The sequence below is a fragment of the Dryobates pubescens genome, chromosome 16 (genome assembly GCF_014839835.1).
Source record: "Dryobates pubescens isolate bDryPub1 chromosome 16, bDryPub1.pri, whole genome shotgun sequence".
NCBI lineage: Eukaryota > Metazoa > Chordata > Aves > Piciformes > Picidae > Dryobates > Dryobates pubescens.
In genome coordinates, this window is record NC_071627.1 from 24185059 (window position 1) to 24210061 (window position 25003).

Genomic DNA, 25003 nt, shown 5'->3' on the forward strand with positions numbered 1-25003 from the left:
CTGTGAGTTTAGTGCTGTGGTGAGAAGGAGGATGTCCATTTGCAGCCCACTGCCTGGCCAGGTGTGCAGTGCTCCCCTGGAACATATTTAGACTGGGAGGGCCATGAAATGCCTGATGTGGAGGCTGAACCCAGCTGTCAGAGACAGTGGTGCAATTGAGGCTGGTCCTACACACCCCTTGCAAGACAGAGGTCATCTTGCTCTCTGTCTCAGGGAAAACCCAGGGCTCTGATCATCAAAAAACCCTTGGTGCAACCAAAAGTGACTGGAAATGTGTCCTTGTCTCCTTCACCTCTACATCCTGACTCCCCTACCCCTCACTGGTCCTTGCCCTGGAGCTGCAGCCTTCTGTCCTGCACAAAAGCAAGCCCCACCGCTGTCACAGCACTGCTTTGTGCAGGCTGTGCAGGATCTCAGATGCTTCCAGTTGTGTGGAATACAGATTTGTACAGCACAGCCACACACACCAACCTCACTTCCATGCTGCTGTAAATCTCAGCTGCTCGGAGTTTTTACCATGTGTCATGATTTGTAATCCAGGGAGACCTCAGAGCTGCCTTCCAATACCTGAAGGGATCCTGCAGGAAGGCTGCAGAGGGACTTTTCATCAGGGTGTCTAGAGACGGGACAAGGGGGAATGGTTCTAAGCTGAGGTTTAGACTGTGTCTTAGGAAGAGGTTTTTCAGTACAAGGGTGCTGAGGCTTTGGAATAGGCTGCCCAGGGAGGCTGTGGATGCCTCCCTGGAGGTTGGATGAGACCTTGTGCAGCTGAGTGTAATTGAGAGGTGTCCTTTCCCACGGTGGGGAGGTTGGAGTAGATGATGTCTGAGGTCCCTTCCAAGCTGAGCCATTCTACAGTTCCATGATTTTGTGTGCAGAGAGGTCATTTCTGCTGGTGTCACCAAGGCTCCACTGTGCAAACCAGGGTCAGGAGAAGCTTGGCTGCCAGTCTGCTGCTCAGCTCAGTTTTCTGTAGAGATGCAGCCAATAACCTGTGCTGGCAGAGGGACCGGAGGAGAGTCACTGAGTGGCTGCGTTCTCACTCTCAGGCTGGCAGGATTTTCTGAGCTGACTCTGAGAATGAAGGAAGCCAGAATGAAGATGACAAATGCTTTTGTAAAAGGGAGCATCAGAGGACACAGCAGGTTCAGTAGTCATTGAGGCTTGGCTTAACACGTGAGGAAAGCCTCCTGAGAGCAGTAAGCTGCTCTCCTCCCCAGCTGCACATTTGTTTGCTTTCATTTTTCCTCTTCTATTTTTTTCCCCCTTTTCTCCTTCTTTCCTTTTCCTTTTCTTTTTTTCCTGCTCCTTTTCCTATTTTTTTCCTCCTTTTCCTGGCTTGCCCCAGCCTGTACCTTACATAAATTGTGTTTCTGCCGGTGTCTGCTTCAATATTGGAGTAAATAATTTTTAAGAGAAAAGTCATTCATAGTCTCTGCATAAGTACAGAGCCAGTTAAAACATCAGGCTTGGAGATGTGAATAAAATTTGGTCCTGATGGAGTTTGCCAGCTGGGAGCTTGCCATTTACAGCTGCTTTAAAAGCACTTTCCTAGTTGCTAGCTAAACTGCTTTCCTCAAGGCAGAAGAGATAAAACATAAGCTAATACATACAAGATGTTCAGATGGTGTGGAGATGGTGATGAGGATTACCTAAAAAAGAGCTTGTGAGCTTTGCAAACAGTGGATGGAGAATGGAGTTAAAGCTCAGAGGATTCTCACCCTTCATCTTTTTGTACTTGCTGGGCTAATGAAGTGTCTCCATTACCTGTGGCAGGTTGGTATTGCATTCCCAGCCTACATCTATTTTCAGCTCCATTCACTGTCCTTCAGGATTCTTGTAGCTACTTCCAGGCTGGTATTTCAGTTTGGGCAGCTGTTCTCTCAGTGAACAGATGAGCTTTTTATGTATTGAAATTCATCTTGGGATGGTGAAGATGAAAGCACTGAACTGATCAGAGAGGAGCACTTTGAATGCACAATCTGTCTTTCATCTACATTTCAGGCCTTACTTCACCCCAGACTTGATCTCATTCACTCTACAGACCCTATCTCCACCAAATATTTAGGTACCAGATTTGGGTGCAAAATGTACAATCATTTGCTGCCTGCACCTTGAGGACATCTTAAATCTCAGGGCACTAAACTGGCACATTTACAAAGCCTCCTTGGTTTCTGGGGCATGCACCTGCTCTGCCAGAGAGGACCATCTGCTTGGTGTTCTATTATGTCTTCTTTTAATCCAGATTGGAAGTTCTTGCTTGTCTCCATTTATGAACACCCCAGTTAGAACATGTGGTCTGATTACAGCACTCAAGGAGGAACAGGGAACCCTGGATTTCAACCTTTTTGAGGGCTAAGACGTGGCCATACAAGCTCCATCTTGCAGAAAGCCACACCACTAAAACACAGCTTATGCCCCAGCTGCCCTCCTCAGCCCCTTCTCCTAAGCACCTCTCACAAGGGTCATCTTCCCATTTCTGGCTCAACACTTTAGCCCCAGCTCTGAAGGGCTCTCTGCCTCCCTGCAAGTATTGAATTGTTCTGTGCTGAGTGAAACAGCTCTTCACAGCCTTCAGCATGGCGAGCCACGTCGGGACAGAGACAGGCACAGCAGAAGCAACCTCAGACCTAGGATGAACTAATTAAACCAACTGAGCTAATTAAACTAACTTATTAAGAAGAAGAAATAAAAAATTCATTATCAAGAGCATCTCAGTTCTAAAGGGGAAGAACTGTCCAGAGGAATCTGGCAACATCACATTTTAGACTGGGCTGTTCTGCCTTGTTAAGGAACATTTGTGCAGCGCTTTGAGATCCTTGCCTGGCAAGGAAAGCGAAGGCTTTGCTGTGTGTAAATGTTAGAATGACTAATTTAGAAGCTACAGGAGCTCAAAGCCAGGTTACTCTTCTCACTTCATCAAAGCCAGGTTGAACTACCTTCTTTTTTTGGCTGTTGCCTTAATTAGATAAGCTGCTGAATTTAATTACCTCATCAAACCTAATTAGAAAAGATCTCTCAAGTCAGTGAGAGCTTGTCTTGTGCTTATTATTTCTATTTGTTGCATCAAGCCTTTAATATCACCACTTTGTTAGGGTATTGATGATAGCCTTAATTGTGCTCTAATTTATGGCAGTTACTCAGACAGTGGCATTTTCCTCACACCTATGGAGTGTCAGCACATGAAAATCAATCACAATTTAACTGAAAGCAGTGAAGTTCCTTTTCTAGTCCTCTGCCAGGTCAGCTGCCTTCTGTCTCATAGAATCATAGATTCATAGAATCAATCAGGTTGGAAAAGACCTCAGAGATCATCAAGTCCAACCTGTCGCCCAGCACCTCATGACTACTGAACCATGGCTCCAAGCGCCGCGTCCAAGCCTTTCGTGAACACCTCCAGGGACAGTGACTCCACCACCCCCCTGGGCAGCACATTCCAATGGCCAATTCCTCCTTCTGGGTGAAATTCTCTCACAGAAACCAGGTTGTGTTTCTGAAGTCTCTCTTCCTGGGGAAGTCTTCTGACAAAAATATCACCCTCTGGATGCTCTTTCAGGACTGTCTAACCACCAAAGCATCAGGTGATAAATAGAAGCTCAGGCTGGTGTTACAATTGAAGTTAATTCATTTAAATGCAGCTCTGTGCAGTGCTCCAACTTACTGTACCAGAGTGAAGCTCCTGCAATTAACATTTAATTAAAAAAGGAAAAAAAAAATCATTCTAAAGAAAGAATTTCTAGCAGGGAGTGCAAATGGAAAAGCTTGTTGTGAATCCCAGGCTGCTATCCAGACCTCTGTTTAGCACAGGGGACAGAGATCAAACAATTGCTTAAAATCAAAGTTTCCCTATAAAGTTCTTGTAGTTCCTTCCAATTCATAATTAGCTGCCCAGGACTTGTTCTGTGGAGCTTGCTCTGCTGTGGTGTGAACTCTGCTGCTGCTGGTGGAAACATTGCTAAGTAAGCCTGGGGGTGTTAGTTTGTGAAGAGCCAGCAGATCCTGGATGACATCAGTTGGGGTTTCAGTATCCCAGCCAGAAGTTCTGCAGAAGTAACCTGGGTTTGACCAACTTACTCTTACTCCTTTGTGGCTTTTGGGGGGGGGTTTGTTGGTTGGTTGGGTTTTTGTGGGGTTTTTGGTGATTATTTTTGGTGGGTTGGGTTGGTTTGGGTTTTCTGTTTGTTTGGGTTTGGTTTTGCTTTGCTTATTTGAGGTTTCTTGCCAAATGCCCAATTAAACAACCCCTCTGTCTCTGTTTTGCCTCAGAACGACTACAGGAAGCTATCTATGCAATGCAAGGACTTTGTTGTGGGGGTGCTGGACCTGTGCAGAGACACTGAAGAAGTGGAGGCTATCCTGAATGGAGATGTGAACATCCATTTGTACCCCGACCACCACCGGCCCAGCCTGAGCAGGATTAAACTTGCTATTAAATACGAGGTCAAAAAGGTGAGCTGCTTCTTGGAGTCCCTGCTGAATGCATCCACACCTCTAAGTTATTCCACTTGGATGTCACCTGCAAAATAGCAAATCAAAGCCAGAGCTCAGTGGGAGCAGGACTACCCCTGGAGTTTTGGTGGTGGGGTTGTTTAATTTGCATTTTCTCACAGGCTGTAACATGGAAAACATTATTTGAAAGGGATTGCTACAGCAGGTATCTAAACTGATAGACATGGATGGAGGATGGATGGATGGATGGATGGATGGATGGATGGATGGATGGATGGATGGGTGGTTGGATGGTTGGATGGTTGGATGGATGGATGGTTGGATGGATGGATGTTTGGTTGGTTGGTTGGATGAATGGATGGATGGATGGATGGATGGGTGATTGGATGGTTGGATGGATGGTTGGTTAGTTGGTTGGATGGATGGATGGTTGGTTGGATGGATGGATGGATGGATGGATGGATGGATGGATGGATGGTTGGTTGGATGGATGGATGGATGGATGGTTAGATGGTTGGTTGGTTGGATGGATGGATGGCCAAAGGGACTGCCCCATAGAGCACAACACTTCTTGAGCAGCTCATGACTATGAACCTCTAATGGCTCCAGCAAGGACCAAAGATTGTTGCCACACCAACCTTCCTTACTTCACTGTGATTTACATGAAGGTAAGGGATGGATCTAGCAGATGCTGTGACAGCTTTGGCCACAAATTGTACAAGCAGAGGCTTTAGTCCAGATCCTCACCATTCCCACGCCATCTGTGCTTCCTTCAGATTGAATCTTCTGCTGCTGCTGCTGCTGCTGAGGCAATACCTGGGCTCTGCAGCCTGACTGAAGTCAGCAGACCAAGTCTTCTGTCTCATCTCTCTGCTTTCAAATGCTCCCTGACCCCTTAGTTCTGAGCCACATCTGTTACTCTCCAAAGCCACTTGCAACCACCAGAAACAGCCTCTCATTTAATGTTGCAGAAAGGACACATACAAAAAGTGGCAGTTCTGCCCAGGTCCAGCCCCTTTGCTGCAGTAGTTGGGAAGTGGAATTCAGCTTTTAAAAGGGGAGGTCTTTATTCAGATTAGATCAAAATCTACTTCTAATTAATTTAGGGTTTTTGGAGATGAAGACTGATAAGAAGTGATAGGTTCCCAGCTTCCACTCTCCTACAGCTCTAGATCCATAGTCTGGGAGTTGAAGTTCCCCCAAATCTACCAGCCAGGAGGAAAATGTAGCCTTTGAGGAAAAACATAAAGACTGATTGGCTCTTAGAAGTACTTTAAACCAAGACCCATCCTTTCAGAAGCCTGTGGTATGAATGGAAAATTTCATGCTGGCAAATCCTAGGCCTGGGTGGTCCCAATTAATTGCTCCTACAATATACATTGATGGAATCTGGGCTCCTGCTATGGGTTCCAAATTTTCAAGCTAACATCTGCTCTCCCTTTCCCCTCCCAAACCCACCACCTGCTCCAGTTTGCCTCTTGACTGTGCCGCTGTGCTGGCTAGAGAAGGTCTTTTCCTGTTATGAAAGCCATTAATTAAAGAGAGTCTTCAAACTCTTATTTGAAATGAATTGCTGTCATGCAGGAGCACAGAGCATGGAGCCAAATATTTCCTCCTAGGATGCTGTGTCTCTGTACCCTTGCGTCACCAAAGCTGTGCACATCTCAGCTCACTCTTAGATGCTTTTCAACAGCCTGGGTCAAGTTTAGTTGCTGAAGCTGTTGCTTTGGTAACAGGAGGCCAAACTTGCTCTGGAGTCCTTTATCTAAAGGGCACTGATAGCATCTCACCAAGGAATAGACCCCAGTGACCTGTGGGCTGAGAATTGTCGTGGTGTTGGTCAGAGCCTTTTCAATGTATGAAGCCCTCTGTGTTATTTTGCTTGTTTATCCTTCTAAATGTTTCTGCCACCCTCCAGACACCAAGGCCATTCGCAGGAGCTAAGCTGTTGTTAGGTAATGTGCCTATCCAAACAAATTCATCCTGCCTTAGCTGGTTTCAGAGGAATATTTCCTTCCTCTCACAGAATTCCAGACTGATTGGGCTGGAAGGGACCCCTGGAGATCATCCAGTCCAACCCCCCTGCTAAAGCAGGGCACCCACAGTAGCTTGCCCAGGACCTCAAGGTCCAGGTGGGGTTGGAAGCTCTGCAGAGAAGGAGACTCCACAACCTCTCTGGGCAGCGTGCTCCAGGGCTCCAGCACCCTCAAAGGAAGAAATTCTTATTTTATGCTCAGATAGAACCTCCTGGGTTCCAGTTTGTGCCCTCTACCTCTTGTCCAGTTGCTGGGCACCCTCCTCTTGCCCCCCCTGCTTTAACTATTGATCAGCGTTGCTCAGATCCCCTCTGGGGCTGCTCTTCTCCAGGCTAAACAGCCCCAGGGCTCTCAGCCTTTCCTCCTCATATTGATGCTTCAGTCCCCTCAGCATCTTTACAGCCTCCTCTGGATTCTCTCCAGTAGTTCCCTGTCCTCTTCAACTGGAGAGCCCAGAAAACGTAGTTTTTACACTGTCTGTAGGTGCACCATAGCACAATGCATGAACACAACCTAAAGCGTCTGGGGTAGGTCATACACAGTTCATCTTTTAATGTCCAAATATCTTCCTACACCCAGGGAAGCTGAGCACCCTTCCCAGAGCCCAGCAATTTGCCTCTCACTGCTAGTAACTGTTAATCTGTTGACAGAACACAAACCTGAGGATTCATCAACCTTGTGGTGAGTCTCAGGCCAGCACTTTTCAGAGCATCCTGTTCAGCAGGCAGCATCTTGTCTGCGTGCAAGAGGTGCATTGGACTGCTAGCTCCAAAGTGAGAGAGCTCTGCTGGTGGGAGGCAGGGAGACCTTCAGATGAATGGCTTTGGTTACAGGCAGAGACTTACGGTAATAGACTGATGTTTGTCACACTTGCTCAACAGAGAGGTTGTGTTAGGGTAGCACAGTCATGATTTCCTTCAGAGGCAGCACATTTCAGGTGCATGTGTTCTTTCTCCAGCTGAGAGATGTTCAGCCTTCTGTATACAAACCCTCTGCTTTGCAATCGATGTTGGTTTTGAGCAGAGTCTATAATAGAGAGGGAGGAGGTGGAGGGTGGATTATGATCTACACTTTACTAAATCAATTCTTTAACAGGTTCTGTAAATTTCAAATCATCTCTTCAAAGCTGCTGCAATGACTCACAGGTGTAAGCCAGGTCACATCTGAGCCTGAAAGGCAGCCCTAGGCAGGCACATCGAGTGACACCCCTACCCACAGCACCCAAACCCCCCAGGCCCCAGCACTTGGTCTGACAGTGCTGCCTGGCCAGGGCAAGGCTGGGTGCTGAGGTGTGGGTGGCTGCAACTCACCCAGAAACAGTCCCAGGGACACGGAGACCTTTCCAGCTTTTAGCTGTGCTCTGGGACTGGAATGACAGAGAAATCATAGCTGAGAGAATGGTGGGGTTTGGAAGGCACCTCTGGAGCTCATGGAGTCCAACCCTCTGCTAAAGCAGGATCACCTTGGGCAGGTCACACAGGAATGCATGCAGGTGGATTTGGAAAGGCTCTGGAGAAGGAGACTCCACAAGTTCTGTGTGCAGCCTGCCCCAGGGCTCCATCACAGGCTTGTCACCACAGACAGAGACATCCCCACAGACAGAGTGGTGCTCACCATTTTATCTTATCCTGGAAGGTGGCAAAGGAAGACTAATGAAGAGACTACAGCTGTCCCTACAACTCTGCTCCCCTCCCCCTACCGTTAGCATCAGCATTCAGATGGTCACTTTGTCATTCTCCAGCTCACTAAGCTCCAGATGAGCCAGAGAAATAAAGATGTTCTTATCTAAACGAGCATTAAGCTCCCAAAGTATTTCCTATCTATTCTTTCCCATGAACAGCAAGAAGAATCTTAGGCAGGCCAGCTTGAAGGATGCTCTGAGAAAACAGAAGAAAGGATTAGGTGTCATGTGGGACTTCTTTCCTTTGGTATCCTGGCCAAATGCATTTGAATCTGCAGGTGTAAGAAATGCCCGATGTTTAAACAAATCTGTGTCTACCATTAGCTTCTTAACTCCCATTTCCACATTAGTAGTCTAAGTGCCTGCAGCAGGCTTGCTTGGATGCAAATCTGCCAGGAATAACTTCTGTTGACAATTGTTACTTAACATCCATGACTAGGGGCCACCGAGGTGAGCAGGGGGCTGCAGCACCTCACCTATGGAGACAGGCTGGAAAAAATGGGGCTGTTCAGCCTGGAGAAGAGAAGGCTTTGGGAGAGCTTTTAACTGCATCTCAGAATCTGAAGGGGACCTACAGAAGGGCTGGGCAGGGACTCTTTGTAAGGGCTTGGAGTGCTAGGATGAGGGGCAGTGGTTTGAAACTGGAGCAGGGGAGGTTTAGGTTGGACATCAGGAGGAAGTTCTGCACGGTGAGAGTGGTGAGACACTGGAAGAGGTTGCCCAGGGATGTGGTTGGGGCCCTGTTCCTGGAGACATTGAGGATCAGACTGGATGTGCCTCTGCTCTGGGCAGCTTGCTCTGGTTGGAGGTGCCCCTGCTCACTGCAGGGGTGTTGGACAAGATGAGCTTTGAGCATCCCTTCCAGCCCAGTGCAATCTGTGAAGGTGTTTTCAGTCAGGCACTGGAAATGGAAGGGCAGCACACATTGTGCCTGTATGTGGAGTCATTTTTCACCAAGCCAGGGTGTGAGAGACATCAGTAGAGAGGCTGTTGAGGCTATTCCCTGAGACAGCCAAGACTGGGAAAAAGCATCTTTGATATGTTACTGGTGCAGCTCAGCTTTACCCCTCCTGTTGTCTGCTCTCATTGTGGTCTATACTGTTCTGCTGCTTTCTTGTCCTCCTTTCACATTGTCAGGAGGCTCATAGGTCAATATTTTCCTTTAGGTCCAAAGCTGTTGCTCCTCTGCAGGAGGTGATGCTCATTCTCCTTCTTGCCCAGTGTCAGAATGGCCATCTCTGCATTCTTTCAGTTGCCAATGCTGAGTGCCCACCTCTGGTTTCTCAGCAGCTCAGATCACAGAGCCAGGGCACCTTTCTCTTTCACCAGTTCTAATTTAATTAACAGTAAGACACACAAATTGGGTTTGAAGGAAACAAAATAAAACAGAATTAATAAGAATTAGCCAGAACACCAGATGCCTGTGTAAATCCTGATTAACAGAGAGCTGGAACAGGAACTTTTCTCATAACTACATTAGTAGGAATTAACATATGGAGGATGCTCCAAACAGAATAGTCATGGCTGGATTAGATTAGAGTTTTTCTCTGCATTGGTTGTGCAATTCAGATCTTCAAGGCCATGAGCAGTCCAAGCTATTGTCTGCTGCTACAGCAACCTGCGCTCCCCAGTCACTTGCTCAGAGCAGGTGCTTGTACCCTGCACAATATCTTGTTCATGAAATTCCTTCTGGGGTCCTCTCATTGCTCAGCAGAGCCCCAGCTGCATCATTTCCACACCACATGGGAGCTAGAGAAGGTTAGTCCTTGAATGGGCAAGAGAAGCAGCCCTGCTCCTGCTGAGGAGGCAGCTCTGCCTCTCCCCAAGTGCAGCACCAGACACTGCTCCATGCAGAGGCTGCAGCAGAGCTCAGCTGTGGCACATCCTTGGGAAGGTTAACTGGACAAGCTTGATGCTTGCATCAGAAGCACCAGAAAATAAGCTAGAGGGCAGGAGAAGCCAAGGGAGGACAGAAGTCCTGACCTCCTCCTTCTGGAGAAGGAGGAGTGGGTCTGTGCCACCTGCCCTGCTGGGTAGCCACAGCTCTGCGAGCTCTCTGTGCTCTTGGTTTTCAGTTCTCCTGGAAATTCCTGCAGTGCTGTGCCCGGGGGAGGCACTGCTGGAGGAGAAAGGAGGAGAGGGCACACCAGGGCACACCACCCACCCCCTGGCACACAGCCTGAGCAGTAGCCTTAACACCACTGGGAACTGCATTTTGGTAACTCGAGTGAAAACTTTCAAGTCCACAACCCTCAGAGCTGTGTAGGACACACAAAATCTTTCACTTCTCTGGAACAAAACTCAGTTTAGGAATATCCCATGGGATGAACATGAATCTTTCTGCACTCCAGGGGTTGTAACATGCGCAGATATGGCTTGAAGCAGGACAGGGTTATGTTTTACCATCTCAATGTGAGACCTCCTCAGGAGAAAAAGACTTCCAGGAAGTTGATGTTTTGCATTTGCTTGCTGGCTAATTTTGTCATAGAATCATAGAATCAATAAGGTTGGAAAAGACCCCTGAGATGATCTCAAGTCCAACCTATCACCCAATACCTCATGACTAACTAAACTATGGCTTCAAGTCCAATCCTTTTTTGAACACCTCCAGGGATGGTGACTCCACCACCTCCTTGGGCAGCACATTCCAATGGCCAATCACTCCTTCTGTGAAGAACTTTATCTTCACCTTGAGCCTAAACTTCCCCTGGCACAGCTTGAGACTGTGTCCTCTTGTTCTGGTGCTGGTTGCCTGGGAGAAGAGACCAACCCCCACCTGGCTACAACCTCCCTTCAGGTAGTTGTAGACAGCAATGAGGTCTCCCCTGAGCCTCCTCTTCTCCAGGCTAAGCAACCCCAGCTCCCTCAGCCTCTCCTCGTAGGGTTTGTGCTCCAGACCTCTCCCCAGCCTTGTTGCCCTTCTCTGGACACCTTCAAGTGTCTCAATATCCCACTCCTTAGTTTCAGGAATTTTCACCTGAGGTCTTGAGGAGTCAGTGATGACTTGGGCTGGGCTGGTGGGAAGAAGCATTTCTTACTTCTGTTCCTGGAGAACCAGTCAGTCCTCTACAAACGTAAGCTTTGTGTGAAGCGCAGAAACACCGTGGTCAGTCTGGGCTCTTAAGCTTGCCCATGGGGTGTTTCTTTATACAAGTCTAAATCAGAAATTGCAGCCATTTTGCCAGGGATTGGGCAGGGAAGGAGTCACTTCCCTTCCTCACACCAAGTGTTTCTGTGCCTCCAAGTCTTTCATTAGCAAGGTTCTTTCCTCCATCAAAAGTCTGTGGCTCTGACGATTTCCTTTTGCCCAAATGCTTTAATTGCTTTTCTTCTCCCAGATGAATCTCATTTTGTTATTTCCTGCCCTTGCATCCCTCCTCTCAAGGCTCATTTCACCATCCCAAGCAGTGTTTGCAATATTCCCAAGTTACTGTAATAAGCAGACTCAATTATTTTCATTTGCAAAGTGCCACAGGGTCTTAGATGTCCATCAAGACGTTGCCAAGGGAGCACAGGAAGACATCAACCCCGTTGCATGGATGGCCACTGCAGGTTAAAAGAATTAAAACTATCTTTATTAATAATGAAATTCTCTTAGCAAAGATCAATTAATGTGGTCTGCTCTAAACTTGACCTCAGTTGCCCTCAATTTTGGCTTCATCTATCTGCTCATAGGCAGCAGAACTCCTAAGATGCCTTTTTGGATGGAAAATCAGATGGGGATGAGCACAACCCCTCAAAAATTAATCAGATTGAGGTTTTAAAGTTATTGAGAGTCTAAGTGGTGCTCAGATTTGGATGTCTGCGTGGATGCTGTGCCAGGGTGAAGCTCTCCTACCCGCGGTGAGCTGTGATCCTGTGATTCTATGAGCAGAACTGTGCTGTTCCCAGCGTGTGGATCCCAGATGGAGCGGTGCTCCTGTGCTCCCTGGCAGAAGGGGAAAAGCCAGGCACAAAGCCACATGCTGCTCCTTCACTTCCCTTTGTAATTCAGAGGCACGAGGTGACAACTGAGCCATCAAAAGAGCTTTTCTGCTGGGCTCTCCAGCGTTTGAAGCATCACTCACCCAAGCAGGGGCTCCTGTGGGCAGGAGCTAACACTGAGGCGTGTTAATCGCTGCAGGCTTGCAGAGGTGACGAGCCACGTCGGCAGACAAATGTTTAATAATGAAGGCAGAAAGGTTGTTCAAAAGGGGTGAACACAGCTACAGTGTGGAAAGAAAAGTGGTTTGTCCTTGCCCCTGCCAGTTTGTCTTGACGTTCCCAGTGTTGTCCTGAAGATCCATCTCTGCAACTGCTCTTCTAGCTCTCAGGGATTGAGCACATTGCTGCTCACTTGAATTGCAGCCTTTGCTTGCTGAGGTTGTCCAGCATTTGGTACCAGGCTTACAGAGAAGGGGTGGGGACACAAGGGGAGTACCCCTGTGAAAGCAGGAGGTTAAAGGCACGAGCTGGTGGTGTTAGTTCTGGCACACTGGGGTTTTAAAGGCTTTTCACTGCTGAGTTTTTCCTTCCTACCTCAGCCCCTGGCTGCTTCATGCAGGGTGTGTTGGCAGAGCAAGATGAACCTGTCTGAGTGGTTCACTCTCTTGCCTCAGTGGTGGATTTCTGTACTCATGAGGGAATTGGAATTATTGCAGCAATAAAAGAGAGACAGCAGGGTTTGTTCTGCACGATTAATTCCAATCAGCTGAGGCTGACCTCTGCCTTTCAACGCTCTTCCAATAAGTTTCCTGATCTCTGCTAACAGCTTGCTTTCTTTCCAAGGCAGATATCTTTTCATTGTCTTCCTTTTTCTCTTTGATGTGTGAGCATTGTCTGGCACTGCCTTTTTCGTCCCCTGGCCGTAGCTTATCTCTTCTGTGCCACAAGAACAAGAGAGAGGCTCTTCAGGTAGGGATCATGGGGTGCATTGGGCAGAGGGTTTAAGCACAGTGCCCAACCACTGACAGCTTTGGCAACCGTGGTGCTAATACTGAGCAGCAGCAGTGGCCAGGGGCCTCATCACAGCTTTCTGTGTCCAAAACAATAGAAAACAGACAAATGAAAGCCTCTCTATTGTTAGAGTGTTTTCTATCAGCTGTAACTTCCTATGCAGTTACAGAGATATAAGGTGCTTTATTTTCTGCCTAGTGAAACTCCTGCAGTTCTGGACAAGTACTCTGAGGAACAAATCCTCCCTGCCCTGAGAGCTCTGAAGTGCTTTCCCACAGCACATGGACATGATAAACTACATCAAATCAGATAGCAGCCTGACAAAGACATCTTTCAATGCGAGCTCCACAATGGTCTCTGAGACATCCTCTTTATTTCTGTGTGTAAAACAGATCCTTTGGGCCCTCTCAGTTCCCACCAAAGGCTTTGAGAGATTTTTTTTCCCATATTCTAGGCAAATATTCATCTGACTCCTTTGATCCCCTGTGGCTTTTGGAGGTGTCAGTACTTCCCTGTGGCTCTCAGCGTCTTTCAAAAACACCACTTTGGCAGCTTCCTTATTTGAGTTGGCTCTTCAGACTGATGCATCATTTTATTATTCTTAGCCTTTTCAAAACCTAAAAATAAATAAAAATCGTGTAGCTGATGGGCTGGAGGGCAGCACAATTTGATTCCTGAATCAGAGGGATGCATGCTCTAAGGAAATACCGCTGCCATGTACTGGGATCCCTGTACCACGGGACCAGAAAAGCTCCCACTGCAGGGTCCTGGTGCAGAAGCATTGGAAAACACTTGGCTTGATCTCCCAGGTCCCTTTTTCAGCTTAGAGGGGACTCATTCGGCACTTGGTGCTTTTAAATGGCTTTTTGGACCTGCACAACCCCCTCCACTGCTGGTGCTTCCATTTCAATCAGTGCTATCCTGCCTTTCTGCACAGCCCCAGCCACGCCAGTCTCAGCCTGATGCCTTCTACCTTTCTTTTCTTCTGGGACGCAGCACAGGAGCAGCCACAGCTTGCCTCTGAAAGCCTCCTAGCCTCATTTTCCTGTACTGAGGGCAGGGAAATAACATTGAATGGGAACTTTGAAAAAGCATTACAGCATTTCAGCCTCTGAGAACCAATCTACTGTATCACCATTTTCATCACACCTTGCAGCACTCTGCTTTGATGCTTTTGTCTCAAAGCCTCTCCCTTTCTGTGCCTATGACACCAAGCAAAGCAGGAGTGTGATCGTTAGCATGGTGTCAGTGCCCATTCCCAGAGGAGGGAGGCAGTTAAGTGGCTCTGTAAGGCCTCTGAGGAGACCTCAGCTCAGTTTCTGAGCTGGTGCTGGTGCTGTTCAAGGGTCTCTGTGCATTTCATTAATATCTGAGGGAGCAAACAGAATGAAAAACTGTACTGCTGGCTCTAAGCAAATAACAGCTCCAAGCTCATTCAGGCTCTCATCTTTCTTATCCTGATCTTATTTCCCCCCTCATCTTTGTAATAATCAGAGCAAGATGAACACCACCAGGGCCCTGTGGTGTGCTGCCAATCTTTATTGCCCTGTACAAAATGAATTGTTCCAGTGATCAGGGCTTTGTGACAATTCTTTCTCCATTTTCCTATATTTGTGTTTTCATTGTAGCTCTTCCCAGACAGAGTGGAGGGGGAAAAAAACCCAAACCAACCAGCAAACCAAAGAGATTACAATGTCTGATGAATTGTCTGAAATGCCAACCAGCAAAAGTCTTTGACTGTCTCATTGCCAAGGACAACTGAATTTCTTTGTCTGAATCGATTCTCATAATGCAGTGCACAATTACAAGGGCTGCTGCTTTGGCCTTTCATCTCAGAGGTCTGCACGTCTACCAGCCTAATTTTCCCTCCCCTGCATTGCCACAATTGCTGTTGAATTCATCATATCTGCAAATCAGATTTCCAAGGGGAATCAATTTGCTGTTTAGCTTCCTTCCACATCACCTTCCCCTCCATTTGCCACAGCGATGATGAGCCCCAGCAGCTTTAGCCCAAACACAAACACTGGGCTCTAGGAAATGCCTCCTTGCAGCTCTGCTGTCATCACCTTGACCTTAAACTTGAAATGCTCAGAAGGACCAGGACTGATGATTTATAGATCATCTCTCTCTCTCTTTTTTTTTGAAAGCAGCTTAAAATGCAGACTTTTAAAATGTTAACATTGCCAGGAAAAAGCTCTAAAGACAGAAGAGGTTAAAAGGAGCCATCAAAGTTCTTCACTGATTTATTTATTCAGTGGAAAGGGTAAAGTCTTATTTTCTCTCTCTCCCTCTCTCTTTTTTTTCCCCTTGTTGAGAAATGCAGACCCCAAAGCCTAATTCATCTGAAGAAGCACATTTTAAATAGCTGCTGATGTGCTGCTACAGAAGGAAATGTGCTATTCCACCCCAGTCCTAATTACTGTGCAACTGTATTTCATTCTGCACCAGCAACGAACTGATCATTTTCACTCACAGTACCGGGTTTGTTATTATGCAAACACCCAGCAAAGAGCCCATTAAAGCCCCGACTTGAGCAGGGTTTCAAAAGCACAGTTAGAATTTTCTCTCCTTTTCAGGCCCAATAAGAATACAGACTGCAGCTGAAATCCCAGCAGCCTCTTGCAGCCCAAAGGGCTGAGGCAGGGCAGTGGGGCACCTGCCTGGTGGCCCGTGGGCTCCATGATCTTAAAGGTCTTTCCCAGCCAAAATGAGTCTATGTCCACCCTGTCAGGAAGGGGCAAAAGCAGCCACAAAGCCCCAGTGTAGCCTCTGCCTTTCTCTTCTCTCCCTCTTCACCCTTCTTCTTCCTCCTCCTTCCCTCCAGAAAGTTCTGCTCTCTGAGACAGTGGAGGGTTTTTCATCCCTCTCCTCAGGACATTTATTCACCCTCAAACCCCATAAATGAAACACTTGCTTCTGCTTAATGCAATCAGCTGCATTAGCAACATAGTTATTTGTCATCCTTTCTTTCAGTTATTTTGCCTTTTAATTACCTTCCTTTGTGATTAAAGACAGTAACATTCCCAATTCAATCACCCTGCAGAACAATATGAAATAAGAAACAATTAATCGTTTATTGTAAAACTCTTCCCTGATTCCACCATCAAGAAATTGCCCTTTTCAGTTGCCTGCTGCTCCCCTGTTCTTTCTCCTCTGAGCAATACACTGAAGAAGAGTCTCAGTTGCAGGATGCAAAACGTGCTTGCCGTACCAGAGCACAACAGCTTCTGCTTTTGCATGCAGCTCTCTGTCCAATCAGTGAAGAATGAGCTGGCAGTTAGTGGAAGCTACTCTGAGATCAAGCATTCAAAACAGTAAAATCTCAGCCAGACCTCTTGCAGTTTACAGGAGAAGGAGAACTGTGCTGGACAGGTCCCTTTGGGTGCACATGCAGTGAACAGAGCAAGCCACAACTGAGCTCCTCTTTCAGTGGGCCCAGTCTTTAGCAAGTTGTCAGAGGGCTGCTTCAGCTTGACATCAAAGTGCCTCTGTTCCTTCTCTGAAGCTCCACACAGACTGTCTTGCCTTGAGAGCCAACTTCCCCACAGAGACACTGCTGGATGTTGGGGTTTGGCCTACACAGTCTGCTGGCTCACAAAATTTAATCTGGAGAAGACAAGAAGTGGAAGTGAAGCACTTTCTGCCAGTGCCTGGGGAGTTTTGAGTGTGTGGTTTGCAGTGTTCTCTTTGTGCCACCACAAGCTGTGTTGGGCAACAAGGACAACTCAGTCTTGTCTTGCCTTGTCTTGTTCCACTGGCCAAGTTCAGCAGGGTCTTCCCTGATATCTCATCCCCTTCTGCTGTGCTACTAATATTTCTGTTTCTGCTTCTCTTACAGTTTGTTGCTCATCCCAACTGCCAGCAGCAATTGCTCACCATGTGGTATGAGAACCTCTCAGGCTTACGGCAGCAGTCTATAGCTGTGAAGTTCTTGGCTGTCTTTGGGGTCTCCATTGGCCTGCCCTTCCTCGCCATAGCCTACTGGATTGCTCCCTGCAGCAAGGTACAAACTGGTCCAGGGGCAGGGGTTTCATGGCAATTTGTACCCAGGGCCTGGGCTGGACTCACATTTTTTTCTGTAAGCTGGCTGACCCATGTTGTCCTCTAAGAGAGCCCCAGAGCAGGCTTGAGGGCTTGCCTGATGTAAACAGGGGAAGCTATTAGGCATGGATTAAGGTTCATCTTGGCAGGGACAGAAGGTGGAGTAGTGGGGGGAGAGGGGGAGACAGTGGGTAACCAAAAACAAAGGATAGGAGATAACAAAAAAAGGGTAGAGATGGACAGGAGATAACAACATGGGAAAGGGGGAAGAAAAACTGCCAAAAGAGGAAATAAATAAAGATGATTTTTGTTGCCCTTTTAGAATAGCATAGAATGGAATGGAATGGAATGGAATGGAATTGAATTGAATTGAATTGAATTGAATTGAATTGACCAGGTTGGAAGAGACCTTTGAGATCATTGACTCCAACCTATCATCCAACACTATCTAATCAGCTAAACCATGGCACCAAGCACCCCATTCAGTCTCTTCCTAAACACCTCCAGGGATGGTGACTCCACCACCTCCCTGGGCAGCACATCCCAATGGCCAATCTCTCTTTCTGTGATGCTTACACTCTTGTTCCTTTGATGTACTTTTTGGTATAGGTTTCTCCCTTCTTCAGGGCTCCTTTCTTCCCTTCACTTTTCTTCCTGCATTTTCAGTCAGTGGAGCTTTATGGGGGCACAAGTGCCTGAAACTTAGGCAAGCCTCAGGGGACTGCTAAGTGCTGCAGGGATGACCAGAGGTAGTCATGCAGTCTGTATGGTTTGGAGGGAAAAGGTGATGAAACTTGGAGAACTGCTGTGCACCTGAATATGGCTGTGCTGTGTCCCACAGCATCAGATGGAGCAGGAGGGTGTCACTAGGAGCTAGAGGTCAATGGACCCCAGGCAGCCATTAGCTTAAGTAACAGCTTGAGTTGTCTGTGGTATGAAACTTGGAGCAAGGTTTCCATCCTGAAAGAGGATGCTCAAGCAAGTGGAGATACATAGGTGTGTGGCTGAGTGATAAACAGCCTTTTTAGTGCTTTTTTTTTTTTGGCCACAGAAGGAAAAAGAGTGGCAGAGGAGAAAATCATTTCACATGCAGCAGTAGCCAGCAACAGCATCCATTATGAGGTAGAGGTCTTCATCAGGAGGCTTGTCATAGGCACTTAAATTTGATCAGAATGACCCCTGGTACTGGTAATGTATTCAGTCCTGAAAGCATCTTCTACCTTTAAAAGCCAGTGAGGAATCTTGCCTAAATTGGTCAAGGCCAAGAAATTACAGATCCACAGATGAGTATGGAGGACAAAACTATCATGGGAAAAGATTTATGTCAGTGTAATCAGACAAACCTTTTGCAAAGCCTTCCAGAACACCTGGGATAATAAAAGATGCTTAGGGCTTGGTGTCCTCTAAGGTATCTCTAAGGGAAGTACTTTCTCCTGGAGTACCTGAGAATGCAACTTCATTTGGTGGAGCTCGGTGGGACACTGCAACAGGTTGCCCAGGGAGGTGGTTGGGACCCCATCCCTGGAGATATTCGAGGTCAGGCTTGACAAAGCTTTGAGCAACCTGATCTAGCTGGGGATGTCCCTGCTGGCTGCAGGGGGGGTGGACTGGATGACCTTCAGAGATCCCTTCCAACCCAGACCATTCTATGATTCTGTGATATCCTAATGATTTCTATCAAAACCCCACAGCTTTTCTGAGCACTGGGCAGGACTCTGGAGCTTCACCCAGAGGGCATGAGAAAGCCAGGTTGTGTTGTGGGTGGTTCTGGCTGGGACATGGGGGGAATCCATGGGTGTCAGACCTCAGCCTCGCAGGGAGTGATGGAGCTGTTCTATTTCCTTCACCTCTGTTGAATGTGCTGAGGGTTGGCACACCAGCCCAAGAGCAACATGTGTGGTGTGTCCTCAGAATTTCAGAGCTTGCATTGGAACAGAGCAAGGGGTGGGAGAACAACTGGGTCCAGCCATCAGTGGAGAATTTAAATTAGGAGCACCAAAAAAAAATTTAAGGGGAAAAGATGAGGCCAAAAAAGGGAAAACAACTGAGTTTTGCAGCAGAAATGAGGCAGGACTGAGAAGGTGGTTTGGGTTTCATTTCTGCAGGTAGCTAAAATTCAGAAAAATGGGAGGAGAGAGGCTTGACTTTGCACTCTGTGAGATTTCAGTGCAACCTCATCTCTCCAGCTCCCTTTCTTTTTACTCTACTTCAGGCTGTAAAAACCATACACAGCCTTCTATCATAAAGGCAAATTTGAAGTCCTTTCAGGTAGGAATTATCTGTTAATGCCTGCCTTTGCCTCCACCAGAACAATGGAGTCCTGATTTTTTGATTGGTGTCTGTGACAGAAATAACTACATAATGAAGGCATTTTTCCTCCATCAGTTTGTACCTCACCCCAAATCACCATTTTCAGGTTCAGGGGCTGAGGACTGGAGCCTTGTATCCTTCTGCTGTTGTCACAGGGAGTTTTACACAGGCAGCACGGGATGGTGATGCTACCAGGAGGGGGGTGTGATGCTCTGGGCAGCCCAGTTTTGTCCTGGTCAGTTTCAGGAGTGTTTTGTTTGGGCATAAGCCATGGAGACAGGCTCGATGTTGTGCATCTGGGTAATGAAATCATTTGTCCGTCGTAACCATCAGCTAAGGTATTTAACTTAAATCAAATCCTGTCCAAATTTAATTTAATCCTTTCCTAAAGTTAGATTAAGGCCTGTCTTAAGAGATGCAGGGATGGCCAGGCATAGGTCAGGGACTCATTTCTGGGCTCAGAGAGTGAGAAAAATGAAGTCAGTCACTGTAATGTAGATTATTGCTCGTAGGATCTGTCCTGACCAGTATTATTCTGTATCACATACTTAAGATGTATCAGCACTGTGCCTATTAGTTGTGAATTAGATATCACAGTACTAGATTTATCACCAGAGTAATTCAGACCCAAAAGTAATTCCTTCACTAATGCATCTTAGCAAGGAATAGGTTTCCAAAGCATTCACCCCTAACAGAAAATTCTCTGTAATAAAGCTCTGTGGGGTTAGAAGGCACCACACCAAACACCACCCCTGAAAATCTGGTAGACAGCATTACCTGAAGGCTGCAGCTGAACTCTTTGCTCTTCTTTTTCAATCAGTTGCACAGAGCTGCCTGTATTGAAGCCAATTTTAGTGTCTCTCAGGGGTTCGTTCCCCTCTGGATGCACAAACTGTTGACAAGACTTGTGGAGCCTGTCCTGAACTGCAAGATCTAAGTGGACTCATCCATCTGATGGGAGCCATGGCTCTGAAATGAACTACTGCTTTATATGTTGTTGCCCCAAACTTCTTTTGTCGGTGACTGAAAGAGAAAATCAGAGATAGAATGGGAAAGTTGCACAGCCTGCTGCCCACAGATACAATGAGGAGAGCAAGCAGGGCTGTCTGGACTGTCAGCACAACCTCCACAAGTGCTCTTTCTTCTCTGGCCACTTGATGTGCACTTGCAGATCTTGCACCACTAACAGAGATCATTTATAGACATCTTTCAGGGCATGGCTTCCACAGAGCCCTGCTGGGGATGGGTGGACTGTAGCTCCCCACTGCAGCACACCCAGTGTCATTTAAGCACTGAAACTTGGATGGCTCCTTCCACCCAAAGCTGCACTTCTACCTTTTTGAGTATTTTCTCCCCAGTTAAGCTCTACAAAGTTTCTACAGCAGTCTCCTTCATGGCTCTGCTGGAACCATAACACTGAAATCAGTAATGGCTTCTCCTTTATGGTGTTTCTATCTGTATTTGTTCCTTTCTGTTGGAGTAGAGGTTAACCTGCATCTGGAAAACTTTGTTTCCATATCATGCTGAATACCTCTTTTTGTTTGGACACCCTCACATCCTCCAACCCAATGCATTCTATGACTATTTCCCTATAGCACAGGTGGGACATGAAGTCATGGAATGAGCTACTCCCTCAAGAGCAAACCTTTGCAGTCACACCCTGGCAGCGACTCTGCCTCAACAGTGACAGCCAGGGACTCCCCCACAGCCCTGATTTGATGAGAGACTGTGTTTTGGTTTTTAGAACAGTAATTGAGAAAGGAGTGCATCAGGGTAGCCACACACCTCCAGTTTAACTGCATCATGTTGCTGGGACAGCAGATCAGCTGGCCATCAAGCATTAGGCTGGATGGAGGAGCTGATGCTTCATTGATTTGCACTTTTTTTTAACAGAATATTCCAGTCAAGGCTCTGATCTCCTGTAGCTCTTAGCCAAAAATCAGTGTTCTGAGAGGATATGGAAAGCATCAGCTCAGGGGGGGGGGGAAATATTGTAAGCTTTCTGCAGTAATAAAAGGGATAAAATGCTGATGTAAAACTGACTAAATGCAGCCTTTTGTTAAATCAGTAGAGAACTAAGTGAAATTACCCCCAGAATTCATTTGCTTCTGTAATACATGGGATTATTTCTCTGATAAGGGAGGCTCTGGGGCTTTAATCTAAGGTCTCTTTTTTTAAAGCTCCTGTAGAGAGCAGGGGAAAAAAAATCTAATTATTTGCAGAGAATTCCTGGTTCAATAGACAGTGGTTCTTCTCTTGCAGTGAATGGGAGGTAGAAATGAGTCTTGAACAGACTGCAAAAGTCCTTTCTTACAACTGCGTTGGCAAGGCCCCACAGGCCCAGGCTGCTGTTCCACTTGGTGCTTGCCCTGTGAGGTCATATGAGGGCAACACTGAGGCTGCTGCTGCGTGGGACATTGTTCAGACACATCCCATCACCCTAGTAGCTCTGGACTGGAACATAACTTCTGCTACAGAGCACAAATCTGCACAAGACCAGCTATAAAAAGCTGTTGGGAATTGACACCAAGGTTTACAAGAGAGGAGTGAATCAGCACCACCACCAAGCGTTGGGGCTGCTTTTAGCACACTTCATTTGCTGCTCTAGCTGCCATAATATTCCTAGACTGGGCTAAAGGAACTTGGAGTTTAATTCAGTGCACTATCTACCCACTTAAACACATCCTTAGTGACCTCAGAGAAATATGATGTTGTGTGGGGTGGTTTTTTCCCCATTTTCTTCATTGGAAAGACTTTCTGCTGGTCAGAACCATGCAGATTCTCCAACAGGATTTACTACTCAGTCAACTCAATACAAGGTTTGTTTCCCATTTTAAAACTTCAGAGGAGAAATAGAAATAAGGACCAGAATCAGACCTAAAGAGCCCTGCTTTAAAACTGTCTCCTGCTCTGCAATGACCAGAGAGCTGAGCTCCTTTGAACAAAGCTGCTCTGGGAGAATCTCCTTCTCAGTCCTTCCTATTTCATACAGGTTTCCTATTTCCTATGAAGTTGGGTTTTTTTTGATGGAGTCATTTGATTAAGAAAATTTTGAGGATGCCTAGTCATCAAGGGCAATGTATCAATGAGTAATATACCACCCAAAAAGTGCCTTTTGCTCTGGGGGATGGTTTAAAAGGACATACATGGGACAGCGCTTCCTTTGCTGTCCGCTGTGTCCAACACCACAGGCATCTCCCCTTGCACTCCTCAAAGTGCTTCCACTCTGACATCTTCCTGGAGTAATGTTTCCTCAGGCCACAGGAAACATGGAATGGAAGTAGTGTTATTTAAATTCATTGACAAAGCTCTTCAAGAAGAATGGAACAAGCATTAGCCACAGGGAAGAGATCTGCTGCTCTGATTCTTGGCTTGATGTCTCCACATAAATCCTCGTCTTCTGGGGAGTGAATCTCCAGCTTTTCCAGTCTTTAGGAGAGAAGACTATCCTCCCAAAGCATATTGAAAGCATTAGTGAAGAATCTTTAAATAGGAGGTTGTTTCCTTCTCCTCATCAAAGCAGGAAGAATTTAGTGTTAATGAAAGTTTCTAGCATGCAGCGATGTAAGGCTGGGAAGTGAAGCCATCACTGTGCACAGGAGAAGATTCCTATAGCAGATACACACAAACATGCCTCAGATACATGTTGTGCCTCTTCACTTTCTGCTTACCACATGCCCTGAACAATTAGATATTGTATGTGGATTATATAAAGGAGCAATGTAAGTTACTGCCACACATGGAAAGTGCTCCAAAGGGCATCCTTTGAACGGCAATACAGAGAATAATTCAAACCCAACCCCTCTTTAGTTCATGATCTCCAATTCATTTGTGAATCCCTTTCACCTTGGGCAAATGATTATAGGAATAAACCTCCAGGAGGTGGATAAGGGAGGGGGAAAAGTATTAATCTTATGTCTTGTGTATGTTTGCTTGCAGCTGGGACGGACCCTCCGAAGTCCTTTCATGAAGTTTGTGGCACATGCAGTTTCTTTCACAATCTTCCTGGGACTGTTGGTGGTGAATGCCTCGGATCGGTTTGAGGGAGTCAAGAACCTGCCCAATGAGACCATCACAGACCACCCCAAACAAATATTTAGAGTCAAAACCACTCAGTTCTCCTGGACGGAGATGCTGATCATGAAGTGGGTATTGGGTAAGCAGCACCAATCCGTCTACAAACCCACCAGGGAAATTCAACAGCACTAGGAAGAGCATCACAGCCAGTGACAAGGCAAAGGAATAAAACCTAAACCAAGCAAAACCACCCAACCCTCCCCCCACACACACCCCCAAACCTCCACCATGAGGCTAAACTAGAGGCTGAGGGCAGTTTGTTGATTAAAACAAGATCTAAGATGACTTTGATCTTGGTCACTGCTTTGGAAAATGTTGAATGATGCTTAGCAAATTCTCACTTCCCTGGCTTTCCACAGTGACTGCTGCAGAAGTTGGTTGTTTGCCTCTGTTGCTTTAATCATGGCACCAGGCACAGAAGCTTACAGCCTCGGTGCAGGACGCTGCTCTAAAGCGAGCAGAGTGAGATGTGTCTGCTGGGATCGACAGGTGTCTGTTGGGAGGTGGGGAGCATCAGCCTGTTGTATTACACTGCCACAAGATCATATTGTAGCTCACTCTGAAGCTCAATCTGAGCTTCAGATTCCTCATCTGCCAAATGGGTGCCTGGTTCTTTGTTTTATTGCAATGCACTGTGAGATCTGGCGATGCAACCTGCCAGGAAAATGAGCGCTGGGTGGCACAAAATTCATTGCTGTGCTGTCCTCCCAGCATGGAGGGAGGGCAGCACAGCACCCACATCTTCTAGAAGAAATGAAGCTGTGCAGCAAAGCAGAGATTCATGTGGATGAACCCTTGGAGAACAAACATCTGTCACCTGCACAAGTGAAACGTGCAGGGAGCTCTGGGCATATTCCAATGTATTCCTTCTTGGGTAGGTCTGACTTATTTCTGGCAGGTTAGCTACCCTGAGCTGCTGATCTAAACAAGCTCAGAAGGATTGCTTGAGAAACAGAACTTATCACTTTGTCTACCTCTTCTGTGTCTATTTTTGCTCACCACCACGGTTTTGATTCTTCTCTTGTGGCAAACAATTCCACTGCTCCAAAAAGTACTGAGGGCACTAAACACCCCTGAAAAATAGGCTAGAGCTGCCCTATCTGATGGCTTCCTGGTCACCCTTCCTTTGTTCCCTGTGCCTGCAACAGTCAGAATCCCATACAGGATATTAGGCTAGAAAATGCTGAATAGATGCTAGACTGGATAGTGTAAGTCTGGAAGATATATTTTTAACATGATATTAAAGCAGTTGGACAAGATGATTAGATTTTAGGCTAGGTATTTTTCCCTTATAGGCAGTGGGTATCTGTCTGCCCATTGAGTTCCTGAGAGATGAAGGAGAAAACATTTCATTTAAAGCAAAGGTTTTCACTTCTCTGGGAGAAGAAAGGTGATTCATTGTGCAGACTTCCCAACATAATGAGATTTTCTAATGATTGCCTACATCAGCACTGGCAATCTCCTCTGGCCATTT

General features: G+C 46.6%; 1 protein-coding gene across 1 annotated transcript in view; it reads left to right on the forward strand.

The window, feature by feature from the left end:
- TRPC7 (transient receptor potential cation channel subfamily C member 7) overlaps positions 1-25003 on the forward strand; it is a 73347-nt gene that overhangs the window by 23309 nt on the left and 25035 nt on the right. The window contains exons 3-5 of the mRNA XM_054168417.1: positions 4267-4449; positions 16940-17104; positions 23392-23608. Of these exons, the coding sequence (XP_054024392.1) occupies positions 4267-4449; positions 16940-17104; positions 23392-23608 (565 nt within the window). The remainder of the gene's footprint in view (positions 1-4266; positions 4450-16939; positions 17105-23391; positions 23609-25003) is intronic.